General features: G+C 39.3%; 3 protein-coding genes across 3 annotated transcripts; 1 reads left to right on the top strand and 2 right to left on the bottom strand.

Annotated features, from left to right (window-relative positions):
- Positions 1-2,532: 2,532 nt before the first annotated feature.
- Positions 2,533-23,105, bottom strand: LOC117150441. The gene is given in 7 exon segments (XM_033317326.1): positions 2,533-3,837; positions 4,382-4,526; positions 5,547-5,809; positions 9,857-9,992; positions 11,237-11,445; positions 19,101-19,659; positions 22,462-23,105. Coding segments are annotated over 6 exon segments (1,212 nt in total). The 5' UTR covers positions 19,177-19,659; positions 22,462-23,105; the 3' UTR covers positions 2,533-3,454.
- Positions 10,440-11,055, bottom strand: LOC117150442 (calsequestrin-1). The gene has a single exon (XM_033317327.1). The coding sequence runs from the start codon at positions 10,975-10,977 to the stop codon at positions 10,522-10,524; it is 456 nt and encodes a 151-aa protein (XP_033173218.1). The 5' UTR covers positions 10,978-11,055; the 3' UTR covers positions 10,440-10,521.
- On the top strand, positions 13,846-14,238 carry LOC117150443. Its single transcript, XM_033317328.1, has 3 exons — positions 13,846-13,876; positions 13,925-14,077; positions 14,138-14,238. Exons 1-3 carry the CDS (start codon positions 13,846-13,848, stop codon positions 14,236-14,238), a joined length of 285 nt encoding a protein of 94 aa, XP_033173219.1.
- Positions 23,106-25,079: the final 1,974 nt, after the last annotated feature.

The raw sequence follows: 25,079 nt of genomic DNA, 5'->3' as shown, positions 1-25,079 counted from the left end.
GTCAAAGCACTCGGCTGTCTGATGGCAATGACGTTGACAGAGACGAGACACTAATGAAAATGCATAACCAGTTGCAGCAGCAGTCGAGGGAAAAGCGAAGCTATAAACAGGAGTATTACTGCCAGCAATGGGAAACTGGAAGTCGCCAAAGGAAGTTATTACATTAAGAAATATAATAAAAATATAAATAATATTCCAAAATATTCTACATTATTCTCTATTATTCTACAAATAATATAATTAGAATACTCACAAATTCAACACATTTGAATTAAAAAAGAAATCAATTTAAAAAACTAAAAGGACATGTTTTACGCAAAGCTTAAGCACCCAAACATTTGTACCTATGACCGTAACCGATCGTCAGAAGTTGAAGGACTCGGCCGGCAAAAAGGGTGACAACAAAAAGGAGTAACAGGATAATGAGGAATGCAGCGTGGCTGAAAGGAGTTAGCGACTGCAAAACAAATTCTGAAATGGGCAGCACAAAAGATGAAAGCGGCCCACTCATAAATAGGGTGACACAAGTGGAAAACGCGAGGGGCGGGAAAACCCACTGCACTCATCGTGTGTGTCTCTGTCTGATTTCTGTCGCTGTCTCTGTCGCTCACTCCGGCACTATGTACCCGTCCCTTTTGAAAAGTGCCCCTCGCCACGTCTCACTCACGCCCTCCGATCCGGATTCTGAGTCTCCGTCCGGGCGTAAATCAAAGTGAAAAGCGTGCTAATTGCATTAAAAGCATATAAACAAAATGCAATGCAAGTGGCTGTGATAAATATAAAAAGCAACAGCCCAGGCCCTGAAAGGCCTCGGAATGAATGTCACTGTATGTGGACTATACACACATATCTCGCCATCTCTTTCGGCTCCCCCCAGTCCCTTTTCGGTGCCTTTTGTGCTGTGAAATTAAGCAAATAAGCCCGAGCAAAGAGCAACAAAATATGGGGTAGCGAAAAAGTACTGGAGATTCAAGTAAATTTGTTAGCTCAACGAAACCCTTTTCAGCTCTTGTTAGTGTCCAACAAATTTTATAGGGCGCCACAAAGTTGACCATTGAAAAGGGTGCCACAAAACTCCACAAAACTCTTCAACGACAGCAAATCGGATCAGTCGTGAATGTTTTTTTCGAAATTGGGAGGTTTAATTAATATAAGAAGGTCAAGGGTATCAGAAATACTGCAGGAAGTTATCAATCCTGAAAAAAATTGATTGTAATGTAAATTTTGATCAATAACTAAAAATTTAAAAATTCAAAAAGCTACTGAAAATGTGCATCGATGTATACCATTATTATTAATAAAAAAAATACTTTCGACTTCTAAATCGTTTACATCCTCCCATTAGAAATAAATCTTACGTTTATGCTTAAAATCACTGTTCTGATTCGGAATATGGGGCGTATACATAATACAACAGTTTTTATATTTATTGATGTGACAAAGCATTAAAGCTAGCTTGAGTTCAACAGAATAAACACAACAATATTAGTATAATTCTGGCAATACAATTGGCCCAAACTCCCACTTTTTCTTGGTATCCATGAAACTTATCGAAACTCACATCCGTCACTCCATGTGCTGGCCTGCAGTTTCCCCAACTCATTAGACCGCCGTTAAAAAAATGCCGTCTGGATAAGCCAGAGCACAATATGAGCTGCTCACATTTATGGTTGGCGATACGAATGTTCTTAACTGCATTTACACAGGCATCGACTGAGGTTCGTAGCCCTGAACCCGGTCCTTTATAGCACCCAATCACGACTGGAATCGGAGGAACCGCCGCATGCGTAGCGAATTCAATCGTACAATGTGTTGATATATGACACGTAATCAAATGTTTAAGTGCATGGCACACGCATCGCCAAGTCAAGGAGGTCTCCATCGCACCCAGTGCCCCACCAACCAGCCATACGAAAAATATGAGGGAAACCCATTGGAGTGGGTGGCAGGGTGCACTCAGAGTACACGCAGCAAATCCGACAAGTAAATATAATAACAATAAAATGAAGCAACGACATGAATGCCATCGCAGCGCCAAGGCGAGATATTATGACACTGCCAGCCAGCAACAATAAAAAAATATAGCAGCGAAAAGAATGCCTCGCAAGGACAATTGCCGGCACGAATCTGTTCCCCGTTCTGTGTTTTCTGTTTCAGGTCAAGAGCGCTCACAATGGCCAAGAGGACACGAGGACACGGAGCGGGGAAAATTCAAGCCGAAATAACAAAGGATGATTGCAAATACCTTGTACCCTGCTAAGCAAATAAGCTATTGAAAAGGGTTTAATCGTTTGGATTCCTGTTAGGAAAACTTAAAAAAATCAATTAAATTAAAATATTTATCCACAAAACAGTAAGAACCACCAATCTCGCCAGTTTATACTTACGGAAGTTTTTCTCCATACAACCCATATCCAGGGTATCCTAGAAGACGGAGCAGAGGCCTCAAAAATATGTTGGCAGTCACTTCCTTGGGGCAGTGCCAACAACAATCAGGCAATCTAATTTCCTTTTTTTTTTGCATTCTTTATTTCTTTAAAGACTTAATAACATTCATTATCCGCATATATTTTACGCTACACAGGGTTTTTGGCTTAAGTTTTCTATGGTTGGATATGATTTCGCTAATAATGGTCTTAGTCTAGGTAACATTTAACAATCTGTTCGTCGTTCAAGAGAGAGAAAGATTTTCTCAGCAGAGATATGCCATAAGTTGTGCGCCATACATTTAAGTGCAGCAAAATCATTTCAATGTTTTTGGAGTGTGAATCATTTAAATAATCAATGAGTTATTACTTTCGATTATGAAAAGGGGTCCTAAGTAACTAAATCATTTTTACCACCTCCAAAAGAAATTATAAAATATAATGTAATGACTTTATTGTGAAAAATACGTACGTACATATATGACAATTTAAAAATCATTTTACTTGTACCAAATACAATTTATTCTAGGATTTTGTTGGCTAGTTTACTTTCTAAGCTTTAATTAAAATCCAGAGCCTTAATTGTAATTTTGTTATTTTCTTTCAATGGATTCAATGTGTACAGCTGATATCCTAAAATTTTAATAGCTTATGAGTCTTACGTTAGCTTCTTAAATTCTATGGCTTTGGCTACTTACTTGAGTTCATTTATACAGTTATGCGTACCATTGAAAATATTTGACCGCCTCTTACTTTTAAAGCAATTTCTTAGCCAACAACTTTGAGCATTTTCCCTTAGACGACAAGCAAAAAAGGCCAAAGAGGAACAACGACATTTCAATGCTTCACTAATAAATGTGTAATATATAAATACAGTTAGATTACGGATATGTACATACACTAGCTAAGCGAGCCGCACACGCGGCGTATACTTGATGTGACAAAAATTGAAATATATATACACAGAACTTAATGGGGTTCTAGGCCGAGTAGCTGGCTCTACTGTTCATTTGCTTCCAGGTTAATTGTTATCTACGCTGAACAGCCTTCTCGCAGCTTAATTGGCTAGACAGGCGGCTCCTGTTGATGTTGCTGCTGTATCCCATGTTGCAGCAGTTGATGTTGCTGCTTGTGCTGCTGCCACGGCTGCCATTGCTCCTCTGACAGCTACATCCCTGCCCAACTGCCGGTCGAAAGCTACACAGAAATGCTATTAAGACTGGCAGCGCGTAGAGGGAAATGCGTGCAATTGATTTGGAAGCTAATATGCGTGACCAGGGCACCGATGAGCCCCACATTGCCCCAAATGGCGCCACCGTTGCTCTGCTGGCGCTGGACGAGGCTGCTGCTGCTGCAGCTGCGGCCGCTGAAGTTGCTGCTGCAGGGCGTCGGCTCTTCTTCAGTTGTTTGTCTAGTTTGTGGATTCAAAGCGGGTGGAGAGGTCAGAGGGGATACGAAATGGAGACCGGTGCGGAAGGTTGGCCACAACAGTGGCCACAACTGTTGCTGATGTACTCGAACAAAATTGGAAATGGTATCCCAATTCTGATTGAGTTAACTTTAATCTTCTGATCTACCAAAGGCTAAATTCCTAATCTGATTATCATACTAACAAACAACACATTATTTGGAAAGTTACCTTTTGTTGGTGAAATTGTTGAAACAAGTGTATTTGCATTCTTGACAGAACAACTAAAATTACATTTTAATTGAATTGCCTAAGGTTGTTAAATTTAAAAAGCATAAAGGAAATATTGTTTGTATAAAAACTTCTAAAAGTTTGTTTTTTTGAATTTAATAAAAATGGTTACATTCAATGACAAAGAAATAATATGGTATATTGCTTCTTTTATAGGATTTAATTTACCCTATTTTACGTCATCTGCAACAGCTATTTCTTGGAGTGCACAGCCCTTGTTGACCAACTAACCGCCGGATGATTGATGATCACTCACCTTCGAGCTGAGCCTTGTCCATGGACTGACGGGACTTGGACATGACCGTCTCCCGCGACTCCAGCACCGGAATCCTCTGGTGCTTGTCGCTCTCCACGCTTTCCTCGTTGCTCTGCCAGTACACGGAGGAGATTTTGGCGACACACTGCAGTCGGATTATGGCCGGGAAATGCAAGAACGAACGAGCAGGGAAAACTTTCATCAAATCTGTGTACATTGATAAATGTGTGGGGGGCTGTGGGAATTGGGGACCATGGCGGATTGGCCATCCTTTTGACGGCGTAGTAAAAGTTTTATGCTTTCATTAACTCCCCCCGTTTTCGCCCAAATAACCCGAAAATGACCCGCATACATCTCCGCAGCACCCACACAAGTATGCACACCAGCACCCCCTGCGTCACCACATATGCAAACGGACTGTGACCCACACGGTGACCAAAAGGTCGTTGCACAGTGGGTGCTCATGTCTCCAGATAATATTTACAAATACCTTTTTTAAGTTTACGGAAAGTGAAATGCTTGATTCAGATCAATTAAATATTAAATTTAATAAGAGTTGTGACTATTAATTGGTGACTTTATTTGGAACCACTGTGCATACTGGACATGTCATAAGAGCACTTCGTCTGCCGCCCGCGTTCGCATGAAATTTTGTGGCTTGTTCAACACACATTTGCACTCGCAGTGGTTTGGGTGGTTCGGTGGCTCTGTGGAGCGGATCAGCGGGATGTGATGGCCGGTGGGTGAGTGGCTGGCCAACTGGGTCCGAATGGATAATAATCAACATGAGCTGCCATGTTATGTTGTCGCAAATTGAATCAGAGCAACAGTACGCTGGCAAATATGTATGAGATGGATAGCTGATGAATGTATCAATTTTCATGGCCTGTCCTGCTGCCCATAAGCTGCTTATTGCATATCCTTGGCAGGAACTTTTATTGTGGCTCTTGAATGGGGTACATTTAACTTTTAATCAAAGTGGTATCATTTTAAGTTTTCTTTCTTTAACTGTTTGATTTCCCTTTTAATTCTTCAAACTTCTGCCTTAAAATGATAACAACTACAAGCCAATACATTGTACATTTTCTTAGAAACAACATAATACATCATGTTTAAAAGTGAGACATTTTCCAACTTCCTTGAGAAAACTTAACCAATAACTTACCTTTAGTTTCATGTCACCATGCTTGAAATGTCATCCTCTCACCCGGAACTCCAGACCCAATCGAGCGACCTCCAACCCCTCGCGGCCCACAATCAGGGGTTCATAAGGTCGCAGCAGCGAACGGTTCGCGTGCATCCCGTTAATCAGCCAGCTGAGATGGCAGACCGGCCTGGATGCCGCCGAGGTGCAATTGACGCGGACCATGTCGCCAATTTGGTACCGCGGCTGTCCGCCAGTGATTTGTGGTCCATGCTTCGGGGTCACTGAAAATGCCGAATATACAGAGGCTTAGGATAAGGGGATAACTCTTGGTCCATGGAGTTCATTGGAACGCCAGAAGGCAATTTTGATAAGCTTTCAGATGCCCGATGCATTTTCTTTGATATCTAATATATTATTAATAGCTTAAGTTTTATTATAACTATTTGAGTACCTTTTATTTCCCAATCAGATATATTCTAAATATCGATTTATCTCTAACCCAAGTCTTAAACAATCAAGAAGCTGTTGGCCAAAATAGCTATTCCAACTGAAAATATATTATATATATGCTCGATGACCAATGGCCTTATTTAAAAATAGCTTCGTGTATTGGTGTGCAACCGTTTGTATTTATTATAATATTATTTCGCCAGCTCGGGGTTCTATTTTGCCATTTAAATTTTATTTGCTTCAGAAGCCAGCGTCTGAAAATTGCAAACAGGAATATCACAAAAACAATAACACTACCAAATTGCTCATTTCGCAGAAATATAAGCCAATTGTTCTTCGCTAAAACCGAAAAGAAAGCAAACAAAAAGGCATATCTAAAATGAAGTTGTTGTTGCCAAACAAGATTGATGCTTAATTGGGTTTTAGTTTTCGGCCAAATTCTATACCCAGCTGTTAAGCGTGAGCTATCAGTTGTGCAATTAAATCAATTCCCATTCGCAACAATGAGGACATGCAAATGCAGTTTAAGCTCAACTAAAAGGGAAAATAATATATATACGAAAATGGCGAAAAGCATCTCCTCGGTGTGCAATCTTTGCACGTTATAGTTGCAATTGATTTGTTTCGCTCTGCTGTTGTGTGCCTTTTGTAGGTCACAGTGTTGGTCCTGGCCATGAAGTCCAGCTGCTGGACAGATGGCGGTGGAGGTTCAAGAGAACGGAATGGAGGGACCATCGCCATGTCTGCTGGCCCAACTGGCTGCTTGCCAATTGGGCCAAAAGCTGCGAAAATCGAACAAAACTAAAGCGAAACTTCAATTAAACATAATCGATAGTTCCGCATTGATGAAAAGTTAGGGAAAATGAAAGGAAACTTCAACGTTTATCGCACAAAAGAATATTTCTTTTCCCACTTTCATCTCTTTCTTAATAATGGCAATAATTGCTCCTCGACTTTGCCAAATACGAACCAAGGCAGATTGAGAAAATTTTTAAAGGTTACACTGTAAAGCAATTTTGATGATATATCTTTACTTCATGTTTTTCATAACTGCTCTTAAATAAAATTTATCAAACCCAAAATATATATAGAAGATTTATTTATCTTTTTGCTAAAAAATATTACATTTTTACACATTATTATTTCTAGTACATTCTGTTGAAAACATATATTTTTTTAATGGAAATTTAATGTTTAACCTAATAAAGAATGTAGTAGATTTATTACCAGGTGACTTTGTTTATAGTAGTGTCCCGAATAAGGTCAAAATAAATTGCTTTTCCCTTCCTGGAAAATTCCTTTGTGTTTTCTGCTTATTTTTTGCTTTTTTCCATTGTTCGGCTTAACCGAACTAAACTGCATAAATTATTATTTTCAGCGAATATTTTTATGCTCCCCTGACATTGATTAAGAGGTTGATATTTTGTGGCACTCCCTTTGCGATTTCCCCCCTTTAATATTTGCTTAACTGTTCAACATATTTTGCCATGTCGTTGGGTCTGGGGGACCGGGGCTTATAGCCCCTGTTGTGCTCCGCTCCAGTATCAATTGGTAATAATTGCTGGGCATTTTTATTCTTCAGCCGCCATTGTCCGGCTTTGTTTGCCTCCGAGGTCCTTCAGACAAGGGATCAACATGGATTCAGTTTGTTTTGCTTGGGCCCTGCCCACGGGTTTTTCTTTGTCCCGAACTTGGACGAACAATGGATTCAATTGAGCAACTGAAACAAATATCTAAGTAAATCGGATGCCTAAATAAACTAACCATTTTTCACCATAATAGCTTTTTGGCCCACACATCCACACAAAAAGGGTCAAAGGAAAGCAATTGATTGAAGAGGAACGAGAACTCGCACCATTTTTTCTACTGATGAAAAATTAAGCTCACCCATGTGTCTTTTTAGAAAAGGGTTGGTTTAATTAATAAAGATATTTGAAATGAAATATAACTTTAAGATAATTAAAATATAAAAGAACTCGAAATTGTTTAATTGTTAAACAATAATGGTTTAGTGTAACTACATTTTTTACCTACTGGGTTCAGTATTTTCTACATGTGAAACTGAATTTCTGACAGGGATTACGTTTAACCAATTTTCCCAACCGGATGCGGCTATCATATGCAGCTGAACGGGGACGACAGCATTTTCCGACCATTTCCCGCGCGTTGCCAACTGGGGAAGCCCCTTTTTCCCTCACACACACACATTTTCAATTTCCGCGCGTACACGGCAATTATCGCATATGTTGACTCCCCAGTTGATGCTGTCTAATCCAAGGAAGTGGGTCAAATGCATTTGGCCACGACAGAAATGCTTTTCCCCCTAATTGCATGCTATTATTTTGGCCACAATGCAGATAATGGAACCAATCTATAATTTTAAGTAATTCAACAATTTAAATGAGATTTCCAGCACGCAATTTAATTGTACTAAAGCCTATATTTATCTGTTTCTTTTTCACTTTTACTCTACCATATTTGTCTCACTTTTTTGAATGCCTTTTGATGGCACTAATTTTATTATTCCTGGCCCAGAAATTCATTAGGTTTATTGATCCGCAAATCGTCATAGTCATTATGGCTCTGATTTAATCCGCTTACATCTGAACCGAAGAGCCGCTTTCCTAGCCAACCCATGGGGAATTTTTTCTCTTCCGATTTTTCTCCATTAAAGTCTAAACGTAATTGAGTAATTTTCAGCTGAAAACGGAAGCTCTGATTGGTGGACTTTCGCTCCCTTCTCTCTATTCCTCCATCGAGGAAATATTTAGTTAGCCTAATTATGCGATATACCAATTTTGATAGCCTCTCGCCGGAACAATCTCAACATTTCAGTATACGGAAATGTAGGTGAAATTTACCGTTTTCAAGCTTCAGGGTTGTTGTTAAACATAGTTATCGAAAAGGGGGCTTACCATTGGGATATTTGGGTCAAATGTGTCGATACGCATATAATCCTCTTTCAGGATAGAAGGATGATTTTGGTTGGTTTAGCCCGCTATGTTTGTTTATGATTTGATAATAATAATGTTCGTTATTTAAAGATTAGTTACTTTATCAGTTTAAACACTTTCTACTTCGTTTTTGTCTGCCCCTTTCCAATTAAAGCTTATCTTAAAGACCTCGGTAAAGAATCCAGCTCGTTTTCCGCATTTATTCTAAGTTTTCATCCGCAGCAGTTTTTCATATTGCGTTCGGCCATATTTTTACGCCATGTTTGGTTGGATTGCGCAAAAATTTCAAATTAAGTTGCAGACTGGGCGAAAGAGAGGGAAGATGGCGAGCGAGAGAGAGAGAGATGCAGACCGAGTCTGGCGCTGTGGAAAAATCCCAAGCTGTAGTGAGCAACAGAATTGCATCACGTACATGGGCAATTTGCCAGTGGAATACATACAATACAAAGAACACACATACACACACACACACATTAAAGCTCTGTGTCGACCAGGAAAAAGGATGGCCGAAATCCTTCCTCTCCTCTTACCCCGCCATCCCTATCTCCGCTTCCCTGAGCCCGCTGGCTTTTTTGGCACAGGTTTTCTCCTCGAGAATTTGTAAATCGCAGCGAGAAACAATGCCGGGCATAAACTAAATAAATGTGAAATATTTTATACATTTTCGTAGAGGGTCAGAGAGGGACAGGGTGTTGGAAAGTGAGAGAGACAGGCGGGGTATGTGAGAGAAAGAGATAGCTATTGTTGCACAATAACAGATTACTTTTCGTCGCTTAGTTCCCAAGCTGCAATTAATCTTGGCGCGTTTCTTCCGCCAAGTTCTAGCTGTCCCTTTCTCTCTCCCTTAAATGTATCCATTCCGTTTTCGCCATATTCCGTCCTCTCTTTCTCTGTGTAAGTTTTTTTTTGGCCACTTTCACTTACCCACAACAATCATGTCCTCATGACCGGAAACCGTCTGAAACGAAGGCGCCTCGCCGGACACCTCGCAGCGATATCGGCCAGTTGACTGAAGGCTAACTGAGCGCAGGACAACGACCACGTCCGTCGAGTTTTGTAACTGCAAGAAAAACGCAAGGAAAATAGGGTCACTAAGCGCAGGGACAAAAGTGAAAGCGCGTAAACAAACAGAAACAGTTTGCAATTCCTAAGTACCTTACATAATAATAAAACAATTAAATTATAGTGTCGCTTAAAACATAACCATAGTTGATTCCGTCAACTAAAAGATAGCTTTTTAAGTAAATGTTTTTACAGGGCGTTGATATCATATTTGCGGGCTTTGATATACCAACTTGGAGATACTCGGCGTCTCTAGAATCTCATTTAATGAAACATATATGCTCCTTCACATAACGATTACGGGGCGTTATTAGTCTAATGTTATATTGCAATCTATGAATGTTTAATTAATTAAATAAAACTGTTGGAATATATTTGTAAAAAAAATGTAAAATTATATGCAACCGTTGACAATAATTCTAGAATAGGTAAAACAAAAATGTTTATTGCAGATATAACCAGTAATATACTGTGAATAATATTAAACGGAAAATTTAATTATTTTTTTGCATCTGAAAATCAGTTTTTTAAAATATCCAGCCTGAATTTAAGTTCGTTTTTGGAGCATTTTCGTCGACATCATCCGCGTCCTTTTCATCGAATTCATTCTCTTCGTCGTCACCGTCTTCCTCTTCTTCTTCATATTCATCATCATCGCCATCGTCCTCATCGTCATCCTCACCAAGGATCACCTCGGTCAGGGCATCCAGCATCTCGCCCAGATCCTCGTCTTTCACGGGCATGACTTCGTTTAAAGATTCTGCAGTGGGCGACACGTGAAAGCTCCGCATCGAATTTTGGAATTTAAAGGCATCCTCGAGATGCAGAATGCTTAGATTCTCCTTGTTGCTTAAATTAATATCTACTGGATCGCTCGTAGGCTGGCGAATTTGGTCAGCAATCAAGCGGATGACGTCCTCTTCATCGATGGGCGGCGTCGACTCCTCCAGTGATTGCACCAATTTTGATTTCTTGTTGCTCATTTCAAACCCTGCCAAAATCTAATCAAATAATTTCCTTTTCGAAAATTATGAATTCCAAAGTTTTAAACCTAACAACAATTTCTATGGGTGATGATTCTATAAAAATTGAGGGTTGAATCTGAAAATATTATCTTACCTAGCATAAACAAACTGGTTAATCGATTATATATACTTTTTGATATAATATATAATAATTATTATATGTGATATTGATTTTACTATTTTAGTCATAATTTATAAATCATGTGAAATCACTTACCTCAACATCCACTCCTGGCAGCGGGAAAACCTGGCCGGGCGGCATGTCCCTGGGCACATAGCGGTAGAACTCGAAGCCATCCTTGTACCACTTGACCGAGTACAGTGACTCCCCGTCCAGATCGAACTTGCAGCCGAGCACGGCATCCTCGTGGCGCATAATGTGCTTGGGGATTTTGATTTCGGTCATTGTCAGGCATTCCACGGATTCTGGTAGACAAAAAGCGGAGGAAAGACAAAGAGTTATTTGCTAGAAATTCAGACGTAGTATGTGCCACTTTAATAGGTCCTTAGTCGTGGGCTGGCTTAGCGGTTTCAATGCCAGTAGCAGGACATAAATAACTTGCAGCAAGTGCATAAAAGTCAAGGAAATCGAAGGAAAGGCCGCCCCGCCCCGTCCCCAGACTAGAACAATGCGCTTTTGTTTTGCCAACACAATGGTTAGTTGGCTGGGAGAGAAAGTGAACACGACTAACTTGAGCAACGTGTCCTGGTTTGGAAGTTCTTTCCCACGCAAAGATGCTGCCTGGGTGTTGGCGGTGGAAAAGCTCTTGGGTCTCGGCAAAATATGACTCAGTACTCGAGACAATGCTGCAGAGAAATGAAAAGTTGCCAACTTATTTAACAGCCCAAGACAATGACGGAAAACTGTGTGTAGTTCGCGCGCTCACAGCTGGGAGGGCAATTTGGGTCACGCAAATCGAGATATGAAATTAATATTGCAGGCCTGAAATGAGCAGTCGGAAAGTGGGGCAATCCGCGGGAGAAAAGTGGATTGTGATGCTTAAGCCATCCCAGGGGAAATAAAGGATGTGCCTGATTCTGCACAGAACTGCATATCTATACGGGTTGAAATGCTCATTAAAAAGTTTAGAAACATAGGCAAAGGACTGAAAAATGATTTATTTATCTGTATTTATTTTATTTAATAAGTTCATCCTTCAGGTGAATTTTTAGCATTCTAATCAACCTAGTAAATATTTATTAAAATATAACTGGCATTCCTATGCCACGAGAAAACGTGTTTAAATGTAGGGTATTTAAACCAAACGCGCATTCATACGAGAGCCATTTCATAACATGTCATTTACCGAAAAGCCCTCCATTCATCAAATCGAAATTATTTCCCATTTTCATAGGCTTTACTCTACTCAATCTCAATTTGCATGTCTTGCGTCACAGAAGTCAAAAGGGTAAATTAACTAAGGCCTTTACTAATTCACCACTCATACTAATGTAATTCCCGAACCAATTTATACAATACTATACAACTTTCAACGCCACGTTGGAGTCCAATCAAAGCCGAGGTACAAATATATTCTCGCTCTCAAATCAGAAATAGAACTCAAAGAAAATCCCACACTTAACCTTAAGTCCGTCAACAGCTTTGGAGTTTATTTTTGGAAGGGCTCACAAATAACAAAGCAATAATGTTTAAAAATACAATTGTTGCCGGGTCAGAGGACAAAAACAACGTGTGCCTAAATATAAGTGCACAATTTAATTTCCCAAAAGGATGAGGTAATATGGTATTTTTCCAGGATTTCTTTTTTGCACTTTGGTGAAATATAAATGTTAAACAATTAATGTTTCAAAGTTGCAAAAAAGAAAATGCATATGGGTTTGATTTTTGGATTTTAAGATAAAAGTTATTAAAAGTACCTTTAATAATTTTTTAAAATAGTACACTTCTTTGTTTTTGTTTGGCACTTGAAGAGATTATATCGATTCTATCCGTTTTTGAACTAATTCATCCTTTTTGTGGGCAATAAAATATTAAATGGTGTCTTAACAGGGTACCAAATGTTTTGAGCCTGTCCAGTTTTCCGATTCCATGCTTTTTGTGGTCGTTAAACCAACGTAGCGACAAACAAGCAAACAGAAAGCACAATGCACAAAGCCAGAAAAAAGAGAACCGCCGCCATTGAAGCCGATGACGATGTAGATGATGATGGGGCAAATGTTGGTCTACCGGGAAGTGGGCGTGGAGCCGGTGCCACGCCCTTCCGTGGGCTTTGCCCCTTTGAGTGCATTTCCGCTTTGCGGCGGCGGCGTCGTTTGAGTTCCTTTTTTTTCCGGCCGGTGCGTGGCTCCGCTTTGGCGGACACTTTGTGCAATCTACGAGTGTATTTCGCCTGTGTATGTGCGGCTTAAGTATAATTTAGCATTTTGCACTCTCCAGTAGTTTGTTTACTGCTGCTCCGTTGGCGGTAGACAAACAAAGTGCGTTGCCAAAAGGTTTCCATCGCACAAAGGACCGCTGCCACTGGAAGACTCCTCTGTGCTTCTTTTTCTTCGCCAAGTAAGAGAATTTTTAAGGAACCACTATGAAAACATCCTTGAGGCACAACAAAGTTCTAAGGAGCTTTAGCCGGCCGGTGACTTTATCGAATTTTAATTTGCTATACATTTTTAAGCCCATTTCAGAGTTACTATGAAATTTAAAAAGAATTATTTTCGTAGTACCATAATATTTCAATAAATGTAATTATAGCTTAACTTTCAAAATCAACCATAACTCTTCTAATCCCACGCCTTAATTAAATTACACGATTTCCGATTACCCCGTTACCAATTTCTCAGTTTTGTTCTATTTTTAAATGTTTAGAGATGAAGGCTTGCTATTTAATTCTTCTATTTGGTTGGCTTTCATAATTTAATTAGGTCTCAATAATTTATTTTTTTGCAGTTTTCAGTGGGACAATTGCTGAGAGTGATATAGCAAATTGCGTTCTTGATTACAATCCAATTTGTGTTGTACTTGAGGATTGCGGTTTCACACTGCATAGCAAATGTTTATTAGACTTGCATAAAAAGTTTACATATAATAAAAACCATGCGCGTGGGTGAAATGTAAAAATATAAAAATTACTCAATATGTATTTGTTATATGAATTTTCAGCTTTGGAAACATTTACAAGCGGACCGTGTCGAAAGGATAAAAAACGGTGCCCTTACCACAAATATTTAGGAGGCAAAACTTTTGAGGATGCTTTAATATAATATCCGTAGTAAATACTAAAATAATTATCGAAAATTATAATTTTTTAAATTAATTCTATTCGGTCGTCCAAGTGTCTTTATTTAACTATCAACGGCAGTTCACTTAGTGACGAAGCGCACCAGGAGTGTGTTCGAAGTCAAAGAGAATTGTATATATTTTAATCTTAGTTAAATAAAAAAAAGTATTTTTCGTCACAAAAGTTGATACCAACACGTTTGTTGTTTGTCAGGTGCGATCGTCACTAGTTTTTAGCTCGTTAAGAGGCGCTTGTGTTTGATTATTTATATCCCCAAAACTGTATATTGCTCTTGAAAATTTTCAAGTGCGCAATTGTAGCTGCCGCCAGCAGAGGCCGGTCTTTCAACAGCTAATTAATAAGACAGAAATTGGAAAGTTTTGTCATTTAACCTGGGCTTAATTAAGAAAAGCCAATTCCAGAAAGCCAAGGCAGGATTGTGAGCCTGACAGAGCCGGAAAGTTTTCCATTTGATGTCGTGTAAACGTCATAGTTATGGTCGAAAAGGGATCACTCAGCACTTTCTTTGGCTCACCTTAAAACGAACCGTCACAGACAAAAGTTTGCTACTTAATTATTGTTGATTTTTAAATGATTTCATTTGCCACCCGAGGGCAACAAATGTCAACCGCAGACAAAAGTTATCCGCCTCCATTCACCAAAATGAGTTTCTTTTTGGGGTTTAGTTGTGCTCGAAATCTAATTCAATGTTAGGGGGAGACGAAAATTGCTGGGGATGGGTGTCAAGTGCAGAACTTTACTGGCAAAGTTTAGCTTTGCATATCATTATGGCTTTATGATGGGGTGAGCAATGTCCTTAGTCGCCTAAATATTGTGCCAGGGGGGTGCTCTTCATAAGTAACTAATGAACTTTTCACAGTTTGAGGGCGGTCGATTTTAAAGAGCGAACTAGTTGGAAAATTGATCTGGGGCGGTTGATGAATATGCAGAAAGCTATACCATATATATTCATCTGTATGCACAAATAAATTTTTTTTAATTGACAGTTTCCTATTGAACAAACAAATAACCAATTATATGAAGAGGTATGATACAAAATTTGAAATAGAATTTTTTGATATGCTCCTATTTCTGTCACAAATACTTAACGCTATGTGGAATTTTGTTTGAATATACAAATTTGGCATCGAAGCCATTTTGCAGTCAAATGACGAGGATAGTAACTCACTCAAGCGGATTGGTTACACAATGCAAACATTGTGTATCAATCTCGGCACTTTTTTCCCCCTGATCATCCGGAAAATAAGTCCGGAAAATGCTGGGCAAAACAATTGCAATTTTCAATTCACATCTAACTGTCACATGAGCTCAACTCGGCTCAGCTTGGCCTCTACTCCCATATTTCTCTCCTCCTATCAATAAAACTGCACAGGCAAATGCAAAATGCAATTAATTTTATTAGAGTCCATTGAAAGCTCATTGAAAAATCGGCCCACAAAAGGGAGGCCATTGTGCTGAAGGTTGTCAAGGCAAGAATTTACGGCCCGGCCAAGGCTTCACTTACAATGCAAATTTTTCCAGACAGCCGGAGAGAGGAGGCAAGGAAATTATGATGCGGCTGGGTTCGAGAGCTTACTCATGGGTTTTCAGGGGTTGTGGGCGGCGTTGCGGGTCCGTATCCGGATACGGAGCCTTGAGCAAATAAAGATGTTTTTCCAATGTTTCGCAGACGCCAGCAGCGTCAATACGCATCAATCCCCGCCTGCATCCTCCGCAGATCCACCGTAACCACTCCTCCCAGCCAAGAGAAGACGCCTAGAACGTGCTTAATCTGCAATCAGAGGCGGAAGTTGGTCTCCCCCCTCCTCTTAAGCCTGCTCCTCCCATCGTCCGTCTGTCTTTCAGTCTAGTTTAGAGTCCGGTCCCCTCTTTATTTCAGTTGCACCCTCAGACTCGATGCGATACCCTCAGAAAGGGTATTGTAATTTGAGCCTCTTAGAAAGTGATTTTCCATAAAAAAAAAATTTTGCCAAACTTTATATCCAAATTAAAATATAACAGCCATGGACTTACATTTCATAGGAAGGTTGCTCTTACTAAACATTTTGGTTTAATTCAGATACATTTATTATTAACTTCATAAATCGAGTGCATTATTTTATTACTTATGATTTATTTGCACTCATTTTATACCACTTATATGTTATATTTGTTATATATTTGGACTTTAAAACTCGAAAGCAGATAATTTTTAACCGATCCTTTTCTATTTTGAAATATCTCAAGAGTATAAAATTCTTCGTTGCGCTTAACGTCTTCCACTTCCCTTTGACGACTAGTGCATCCTCGTTGTCCTGGTCGTTGTCATTGCAGTGGGGAAACGGGAGCACGTCTGCCACTCCCCCTGGGCGGCCCAACGCCCCCTTAACCCCTTCTAGCCGCCAAAGCCAACAGCTCCCAGTTGTCAGCTCAGCTCAGCTCAGTTCAGTTTAGTTTTTGCTGCATTGCAGGCGCACTTTCATTTGCATATTTCGCAAAAAGAAGGAAAATACGAGGGAAAAACAAAAAATATATGGCATAAAGTAAGGGGAAAGATGAGAGATGCTAAAAACGTGGCAACAATCGATCGAATCCCATTGAGTCTGTTTCTTGTTAGATGGTTAATCGCAGCGCGCATAAAGTCAAAAGTTGCGATATCGATTTGATTTGAAAGAATTTTGTGACAAGACTTATAACTGTCATTTGTCAGCTTGGTGAAATGCGCAAAAGGCGACTGCTGTATGGATTACAAACTTAATCATTCGACATTCGTGTGTCAACAGATCCATTCATTATGCAGGGGTTATATTATTCCATATAATTACCTCAAATTGAGTTAGTAATCAAACCGAAATAACTACTGCGTAAAATTAATCAGGTCATGTTAGGTTGTCCATCAAAGGGACATGCATAATGCACATTATTTTCTTTAATTAGAAAATCAATTAAATTACTCCGCCCAGTCACAGCTGGAATAATATAATTAAAGTTCACTTCGCCTGACAAGCGAAATAACGTCTAAGATGTCAGTGCATAAGTCGTCAATTATCCCTCATATGCATACATCTAAATAAACACAGAAACTTTAATCATAAATTATAGTACCTATTGCCAAAAAATCATTAATTTACAAATAATAAAATATCTAATTGTCTCACTCCTATGTTTGTAATATAATTATTCATAGATCTATGTATTAGGGAAACTCATAGGTGTAGGCCTAACCTTTTTACTATTCATACTGATGGCCAATAAGCCGACACGTAAGCCGACAATCTGTTCGCACCTCCCCACATCGGACCCTTCAATGGGCCCTCAAGAACACTTTAACTCAGCCTAATCGCTGGAAAAGGCACTTAATAATCCTTATAGGTATTTATGATGCCCCAGCAAGCCGAGCGAAATCTTTAATAAACTCCACTCGAAGGAACCTCAAGTGTTTGGCGTCTGCTGGAACTTTCATTAACTGAATCAAAGGGGATATCGGAAAATATTGGTAGTGTGGAGAGAGTGGAGTGCGTGTCGCTCAGCATTAGTTTCATGTGCTGCCAATAAATGTGTACTTCCAACGGACATCGGTGCTCGCTCTTTGTTAGTTACAATTTGGCCAGAAGTGTGCGCCACGTTAACTTAATTTCATTATTTGTTGCTCGCTTCCAGTTTTCCCCAATTTTTCCCCTTGTGCGGCATGCGTACGTGACCCCATAATAGGAAAATAAGATTTCTATCTATAATTCAGGCAGCGCTCGCCCAAACCCAAGTCGGCTAAGTGCCCGCAAATAATAATCATTTCAGTTTCTCCCGTTTGTCTAGACAGAAATTGTATTTGTCAGTCATTATTATTACTACGCTCTGCTGTCGCAATTGAGCGTGGTAGGAAAGCTAAGTTAAATAGTAAACACGGATCTGCCGCAGAAACTTTTTTGCTTTGACAACCCTGCCGCAAAGGGAAACGGAAACGGAAATGGCGAAAAAACTTGAGCATGTTTATTTATTTAATTAAATGCGGCAGCAGAAAAGTTTCACTGGTGTTTTCTATACATACATATATATATTTTTTGTTTTTTGCTCTGCCACGCGGCAATCAAGCTAATTAAGTTGAAGGTTTTCACACACACACACAAAAAATTAATATTAATAAAATATATTAATTGCGGTGGGCGCCTATAAAGGATGTGCAAGTAAGTGAATTCAATTTATGGTTCAGTCATCCGCAAGTTTCATTAGCTGTAATAATTGGGAGTCATTCAAACTGATATTCTTTTTCAGCAAAAACTAGAACGATTTTCCGCTTCAGCGGAAAGAATTAGTTGTTATAAATTGTGGTCAGTAATAAAAGTAGTGCAGATATTCTGCTGCATTGTATAATATATTCGTTCATTCTAACCCCTTTATCACTTGAAGATGATATTTAGGGCCTTAAGTAAGCCCCAATCGACATCTTCATTATTCCCGAAAATCAACACTCTTTCTCCCTTCTTGTGGCGAACCGCAACTTTCGCTTGTTCGCCAGTTAATTTTGTTTAGTTTTTGCTCAGCAGTTTGTTGAACTTAATTAAAAATAAATAAGAGGCGGTGGTGGCAGCAGCAAACTTGCTGTTTATTAATGCCTTTGCGAAGTCTTGAGAGCTGAAGGGATTTCCAGGAAGGATTTATCCCCACGACCTGACAGCCTTGACTTTGCGCCTGACTTTCTGAACTTAACAAAGTCTTGACAAGCTTTCGAGTATCGATTATTAAATGAATTTCAAATAAGTTATCTCACAGTGAAACAAGTGCTTATGAATCACATTTTTAGAGGCAACAGATGTGTAATTTTCTTGGATTTGTTAAACTTAAACTTACCGAAACACAGTTGGAGCAGCAAAATGAAGAGGGCGCCATAGGCTAATGAATATCGACAGCTTGTTGCAGGATCCATGCTGAGCTTGCTTTTTATGTTCTGCGTTTTCCTGCTAGTTTTTCTTTTGCTGAAACTTTAATTTTTCAATTTGTTGCGGAATTTTTGGTTATTTTTCTTGTCCATGCTCGCGCTTTTCTATGTTTGCCTTTGCTTCGTTTGCGTTTTCTTCTTGTCTCATTTGTGCAATGCAATAAATTTTCCTTGACCGCCAACGAGGGAAAGCGTCAACCAATTGCTTTTCTTGTTGTTTTGCTTGTCGCTGTCGTTGGCTTATTTATATTTATTTTCCATGAGCTCGTTGCTATTTGCTTTTCCTATTAAGCATTCGCCCACACAGACACATCTATGGCCAGTCACATTTACATGTTATATCCTGCAACTATTTGTATTTGGCGCCCAGTCTCGCTTCCTTTTTCGGTTTAGCTTCCGGTTTCGTTATTTTTTGTGTCTCCCAACGCACCGAATTTAATTGAAATATCAGCAAAACTTTCCTAAGACAATCTGAAAGTATAATACAATGTTGAATATTTATCTTGGTTAAAGCTTGGTTTTGTCATCCAATTAAGTTTTTCTATTATTATTATTTAATCATTGGCCTAAGTGTTTGATTTGCGTATAATAGCCTTTATTGGTAGCAGAAAAAGTCATTTGTCATTTTCTCTGGTCCTATTTTTGGCTACCAATTAATGCGAGCGGTATCCAGTTTTTGCTACATAAAGTTCATATTTTTGGAAGCCCAATGCTATTTTAATGCCCACTTGGACCTGTGTTGGCACTTGACTTTGTAGACCTCTGAACTGCATAAAATATTTATGCTTGGTCAACACAAATTTTTATTGAAACGGAAGTGATTATATTTACAAATTATTATTATTATTATTTGTGCAAAACTAACTTAACTCGTATATATTTATACATATTTGGAGATTGTTTCTCTGTATCGAGAATAGTTTCTCGTTTCATACATTTAGAAAATTTATCCAAGTCAATTATAATAGATCATTGTTAACTTCGAATCCCATAAAACATCTTTCATTTAAAACGAAACTTGTCCGTCTTCAGATGTAAGTTATTTTGTTGTTGTCTGAATATTCCATGGACTTGTTGAAATTCTCATTTCGGAACTGCCTAAGTCTTCTCCATAGCTCAACATTCCAGTCGCCAATGTCCTGAAGTCAACAAAGACAGTCGATTGCAATTGTCATTTCACAAAAACAAGAAACCAAATGAATTAATCATACAATTTATGGCCAATAACTGTTAATTTGAATTAAATGCCCTCCGAAGCAAAAGCCCAAAGGCAAAGCCCACAGCTCAGACGCAAAAATCATTGAGCAAAGGCATAAATTAACAATACCATTGTATGGCCCGAAAATGTGTAATTGTTCTCGGGTAGGCAGAATTAAATTTGCATAAAATCAATTAAAACCAAAAACTCTCGGCAAGCAACCAAAGCACTTGGGGGAAAAATCTGTGAAAGCCTTTTGGGCAGAAAATTTTCAGAAATCATGTTTTGTAATTAGAGGCCATGAATAATTTTAGCACCTTGTTGTCATCTATTTTAAGAGACACGCATACACTGAGTCACATGTCGAACGGTGAGTGGCTTATGCAAAATAGTCGAGTCGGACCCTGAGCGCACACACGCTGCGTATACTTGATGTTGGCTCCTGAGCCGAGTCTTTTGCATAATTAATTATGTGGCAAGCATGGTACTGGCTTGTTAAATATGCAAATATTCGGAGAGCAAGGTCTAAGCGGGCTTAGACACCGCAGGTCACTCACATCTATAAAATCATAGCTACTAGATTTTCCCTTCTTAAATTCATTTTGGTTGGTAGCCCATTTGGGAAGAGCTCTTTTGCCCAACGCTTTAAAAAGATTTGCCTATAAGGCCATGTCCAATAGCTTGTTGCAACACACACAAACACACATTTTGGGGGCAATGAAGAAGAAGGGGGAAATAGGGGCTTAAGCGCCTCCTACGAGAGCTCTCTGAATGCCGAATGAAGAATTGACTGAATGGCCATACGTGAAATGCCTCACTGACTGAATGACTGGCATTGCCCTCTGCGTGCTAGTGTGTGTGTTACCCATTGTGGGTATTGCTTTGGTGTGTGTGCGAGTTCTGGTGCCTTGAACAGCCCTTGACGTTTGGGCTGTGGACCAGAGTTCGGCTTTAAAATTTAAGGCACGAGTGTGCTATGCCATTAAAACATAAGCAAGCATAAATAAATATATATTTTTAATTTAATATAAAACCAATATAGCATTAGAAATCAATGTAAATACAAATATTTAGCCAGCAATCAAGCGTGTAATACGATCCAAAAATATGGTATCATTTTCTTGTCATCATTATAAATAAGAAAAGTATTTTCCAAGATCTGAACCATTAAATCCAGAGCGGGTGAGATAAATCACATGAAACTGAAAAATATGTTCCCCTCAATAAAGAGGGTGGTAATCTTTTTATTTATCGTGATATTTGAGTTTTAAGTGTCAATTGATAAGGCCATAAAGGTCAGCGAGCCATGGAACTGACCTCTGCCAGAGTTTCGCAATTTAAGAATGTGCTGGTAGGACTTTTGTCCCCGCTTCCATGAATTCTCCCCCCGACTCACCCTCAACTAAATGAGACTAATGAAAGGCCATAACTCAAAGACCGGACAGAGAATGCCCCAGCTCGGCGACTCAAATTAATTGGCATTGTACGGGCATTTCATATATATATGGCGGAAAATGGAGGTGTCCACACGTCAGTGGTCAAAATTATAGGGTCTATGAAGTCTAATGCGAGGTATATTCTTGGTAATAGGTTTTAACTTGATTACCTTTAATCGAAAAGAAATTTGTATCTGACCAGTCAATTTAATTAATGAGATTCTTTAAGTAGTGTGTTCATAATAAGTCTCTTCTGTATTTATAATTAAATAAGGTTTTAGGATTTAAAAAAATATAAAATAAAAACTCCAGGAAGCCGTTAACCTATATAGTATAGTAAGCCAAGTTTACAGTTTAGCAACAACTTCTGGTTAGTCGATATTATTATGTCCTTGGCTGTCCCTTGCCTGTAGTATATTGCTGTTGGCCCGTATCCGGCTATAGAATTTCATAATTATAATAATTTATGTTGACACCTGAGGCGTGTGCACAAATTGAACTGGCCCCAAGTTCCGCGCCAAGTTAATAAAACTTTAAGTTACAATTTGTGTGTTGCTATGTTGGTGTGTTTCGCTCTCCATCTGCCCTGGAAAATCCCTGAAGAAATATGAGCAAAATTCTATGTCGCATAATACTCACTTATTGTCGGCGATGCCTTTCTTTTGTTTTTGGCTTAGCTCTATTTTTCCAGAGAACTTTAAAGAACTCCAGTGGGATGTCGATTTTGTTGGGGTGTTTGGGGTGGCGACAGTGTTTTAGCCAAGTTTACCTTTCGCTCTCACACCGTTTTTTGTTTTCGCTGGCCCACGTGCATAATAATAACAAATGATTGGTTGTCACGCACGTAACGGTACTTTCATTCATAATTTATGCATTTTAATTTGTCAAACTAAGTAGGAAAAGATGGGGAAGTTCCACTCGCTGATGAGAATAAATTCGTGGATTTCAACTGGGGGAAGATTAGTTTTCTTTTTCTTTCGCCCAACTGCAGTGGTTTTAGTTTGTTTTTCCTTACTTTCGCTTACATTTTATTCATAATTTGCCATTTCACTGCAGCACAAGCACACACACCCTCGCAAATGAGGCACTCACACAATCGCACGTACGCACGAGTGTCCTCGGTTTTATCGCGATTTTCAGGACTCGGGGACTGGAGCAAATTGGAGTGGAGAACGGAGAATCGAGAACGGAGAATCGAGAATCGAGAATTTTGCCGCCACACGGACTTGTGTCGCCTTCGCCAACCACACAGCACCAATAACCGACCAAGACTAAAAGCTTCGCTCTCCTTATTACCTGGTTTTTACTTGGCGCCCAGCACGCACACCCCCGCACACTCGAGAACACACACACGAGCCAATTCCCGAACTGGAAAACGACGACCGGATATCAGGATAAAAAGCGACCAGAACGCACAAACTGGTTCGCATTGTCTGAGGTTGCGAAGTCCCGAGCGAGAGAGAGAGCTCTCACTTTTTCTTCGGAAAGAAGGTAAGAGAAAGCGGGAGAGATTGGTTTGTTTCAATTCCACATTCCACGATGTAATTCAACAGCTATGTTAGCCCAGTTAACATTATGGATGCTATTGCTTGGTTAGCAGAAATAGTGGGAAATTATTATGTCAGCACAATTTTAACAGTAGCACAACAAAATTCAAATTTAAGCCAAAATTAATTTTTCTAATTCTTATTCTAAATTTTTGTAAAATGTTTTAACTAAATAAAATACATTAATCAATCTTTTCGTACAATTGTCTTAACATATTTTATTATTCAATATATATGACATGACAATCTAGAGATGGCATTTCGCGACATAGTTGTAATACGTTTACGAAAAAATTTTTGTTATATTTACTTGGGCGTTCGACGCGTTTATTTAATTCTTGGTCACTGCCTAAGATCCCATCACAAATACTGCAAATTAGTAGAACTTTCTTCGCTCAAATACCCGTCCAAATAAACCCGGAGATGTTGTTCGTCAAATGCCTAGTTAAGTCCTCGCAGAGCCTGCACCAACAGCATTTTCTTTGATACGCACACAACATTGGTAAACAACGAAAACAATAGAAACAAGTGGAAGAACAAGGAGCAGAACAAGAGGAAGTTGGAGAAGTAGGACAAGCAACACAGATCCTTGCCCAGTGAGGCATCAATAGAAAATACCAATAACATCGACATCATCCTCCGCATCATTAGCCCAAACAAAAACTGCTGACTGGGGCACAATGCCAGCAAGCAAATCGGGCGAGGAGCCTGCCACTCCCCCAATTTCGTGCTCGAAAACCCCTATCCCGAAGCGTCTATCCCCTAACCCACCGCTCACATCATTTCTAGACCATCGTAACCCTAGCTCAAGGGGCTCCAACTTTTTTTTTGTGCTGCACATGCCCCGCTGGCAATTTGAAGTTGAGCCAACAGCTAGGAGTTCTCCACTTTCTAGTCCTCCCTCTATCTTCGGCTTTCACTCGCCTCTTCTAGTTTCTACACTGTGAAGAAAATATATATTACAAACAACAAATATTTTCTAAACGAAACAACAATTGGATACAAAATAAAAATATATTCAAAATGTTCCGTCTGTTGCTAAAAATGAACTTTGAGCTTATTTTCTAAAATTTGCACTATAATTTCTCACAGTGCATCTGCCGGCATCGGCTCATTGACAGTCATAACGCTGAAATGCGCCTCAACTTGAACTAATTTGTGCGCAATTTGCGCGAAGAAAGGCGTCGGAAACACCAAAGGCAATGGCAAAGAGAGAGGGACATACAGATATAGCCAATGAATGGGGAAAGAGATGGGGAGACCCTATGCGAAAGGGACGGCTGATGGGCGAAGAAAGAATGGCAAGCATTTGCACTTTTACTTAAGCGTAAAACTTTTCTTTTGCAGGTTGCAGCCAACTAATTTCGCTTCCTTTTCCTCGAATGGATGGAAAAAAGCGATGGTGGCATAGAGACATTGAGAGATAAGGAAAGATAGAAATACTGTTACTGATTGCGTCAACTTTTTCTGCAACTTGCTTTGTTTCAAGTTGTTTCTGCTCTCTGGAGTTTTTATAAGAAAGTATATAAGTTCCAGACATAAGTTTGACCTTCCAGTAGGCAAATTCATTTGATCATTTCATACATAGTTGTAATTTTCTAAAACATTTTTCTAAGTATTCGAAGTAGTAAGTATACTTACGAAAAAGTTGGTAGTATGCCGTAATTGTTCGTAACAAGTTCTCTATATTTTCAAGGCAGATCTTGACGA

Source organism: Drosophila mauritiana, chromosome 2L (genome assembly GCF_004382145.1).
Source record: "Drosophila mauritiana strain mau12 chromosome 2L, ASM438214v1, whole genome shotgun sequence".
In the NCBI taxonomy this organism is placed as follows: Eukaryota; Metazoa; Arthropoda; class Insecta; order Diptera; family Drosophilidae; genus Drosophila; species Drosophila mauritiana.
This window is presented reverse-complemented; position numbering and strand designations above follow the sequence as displayed.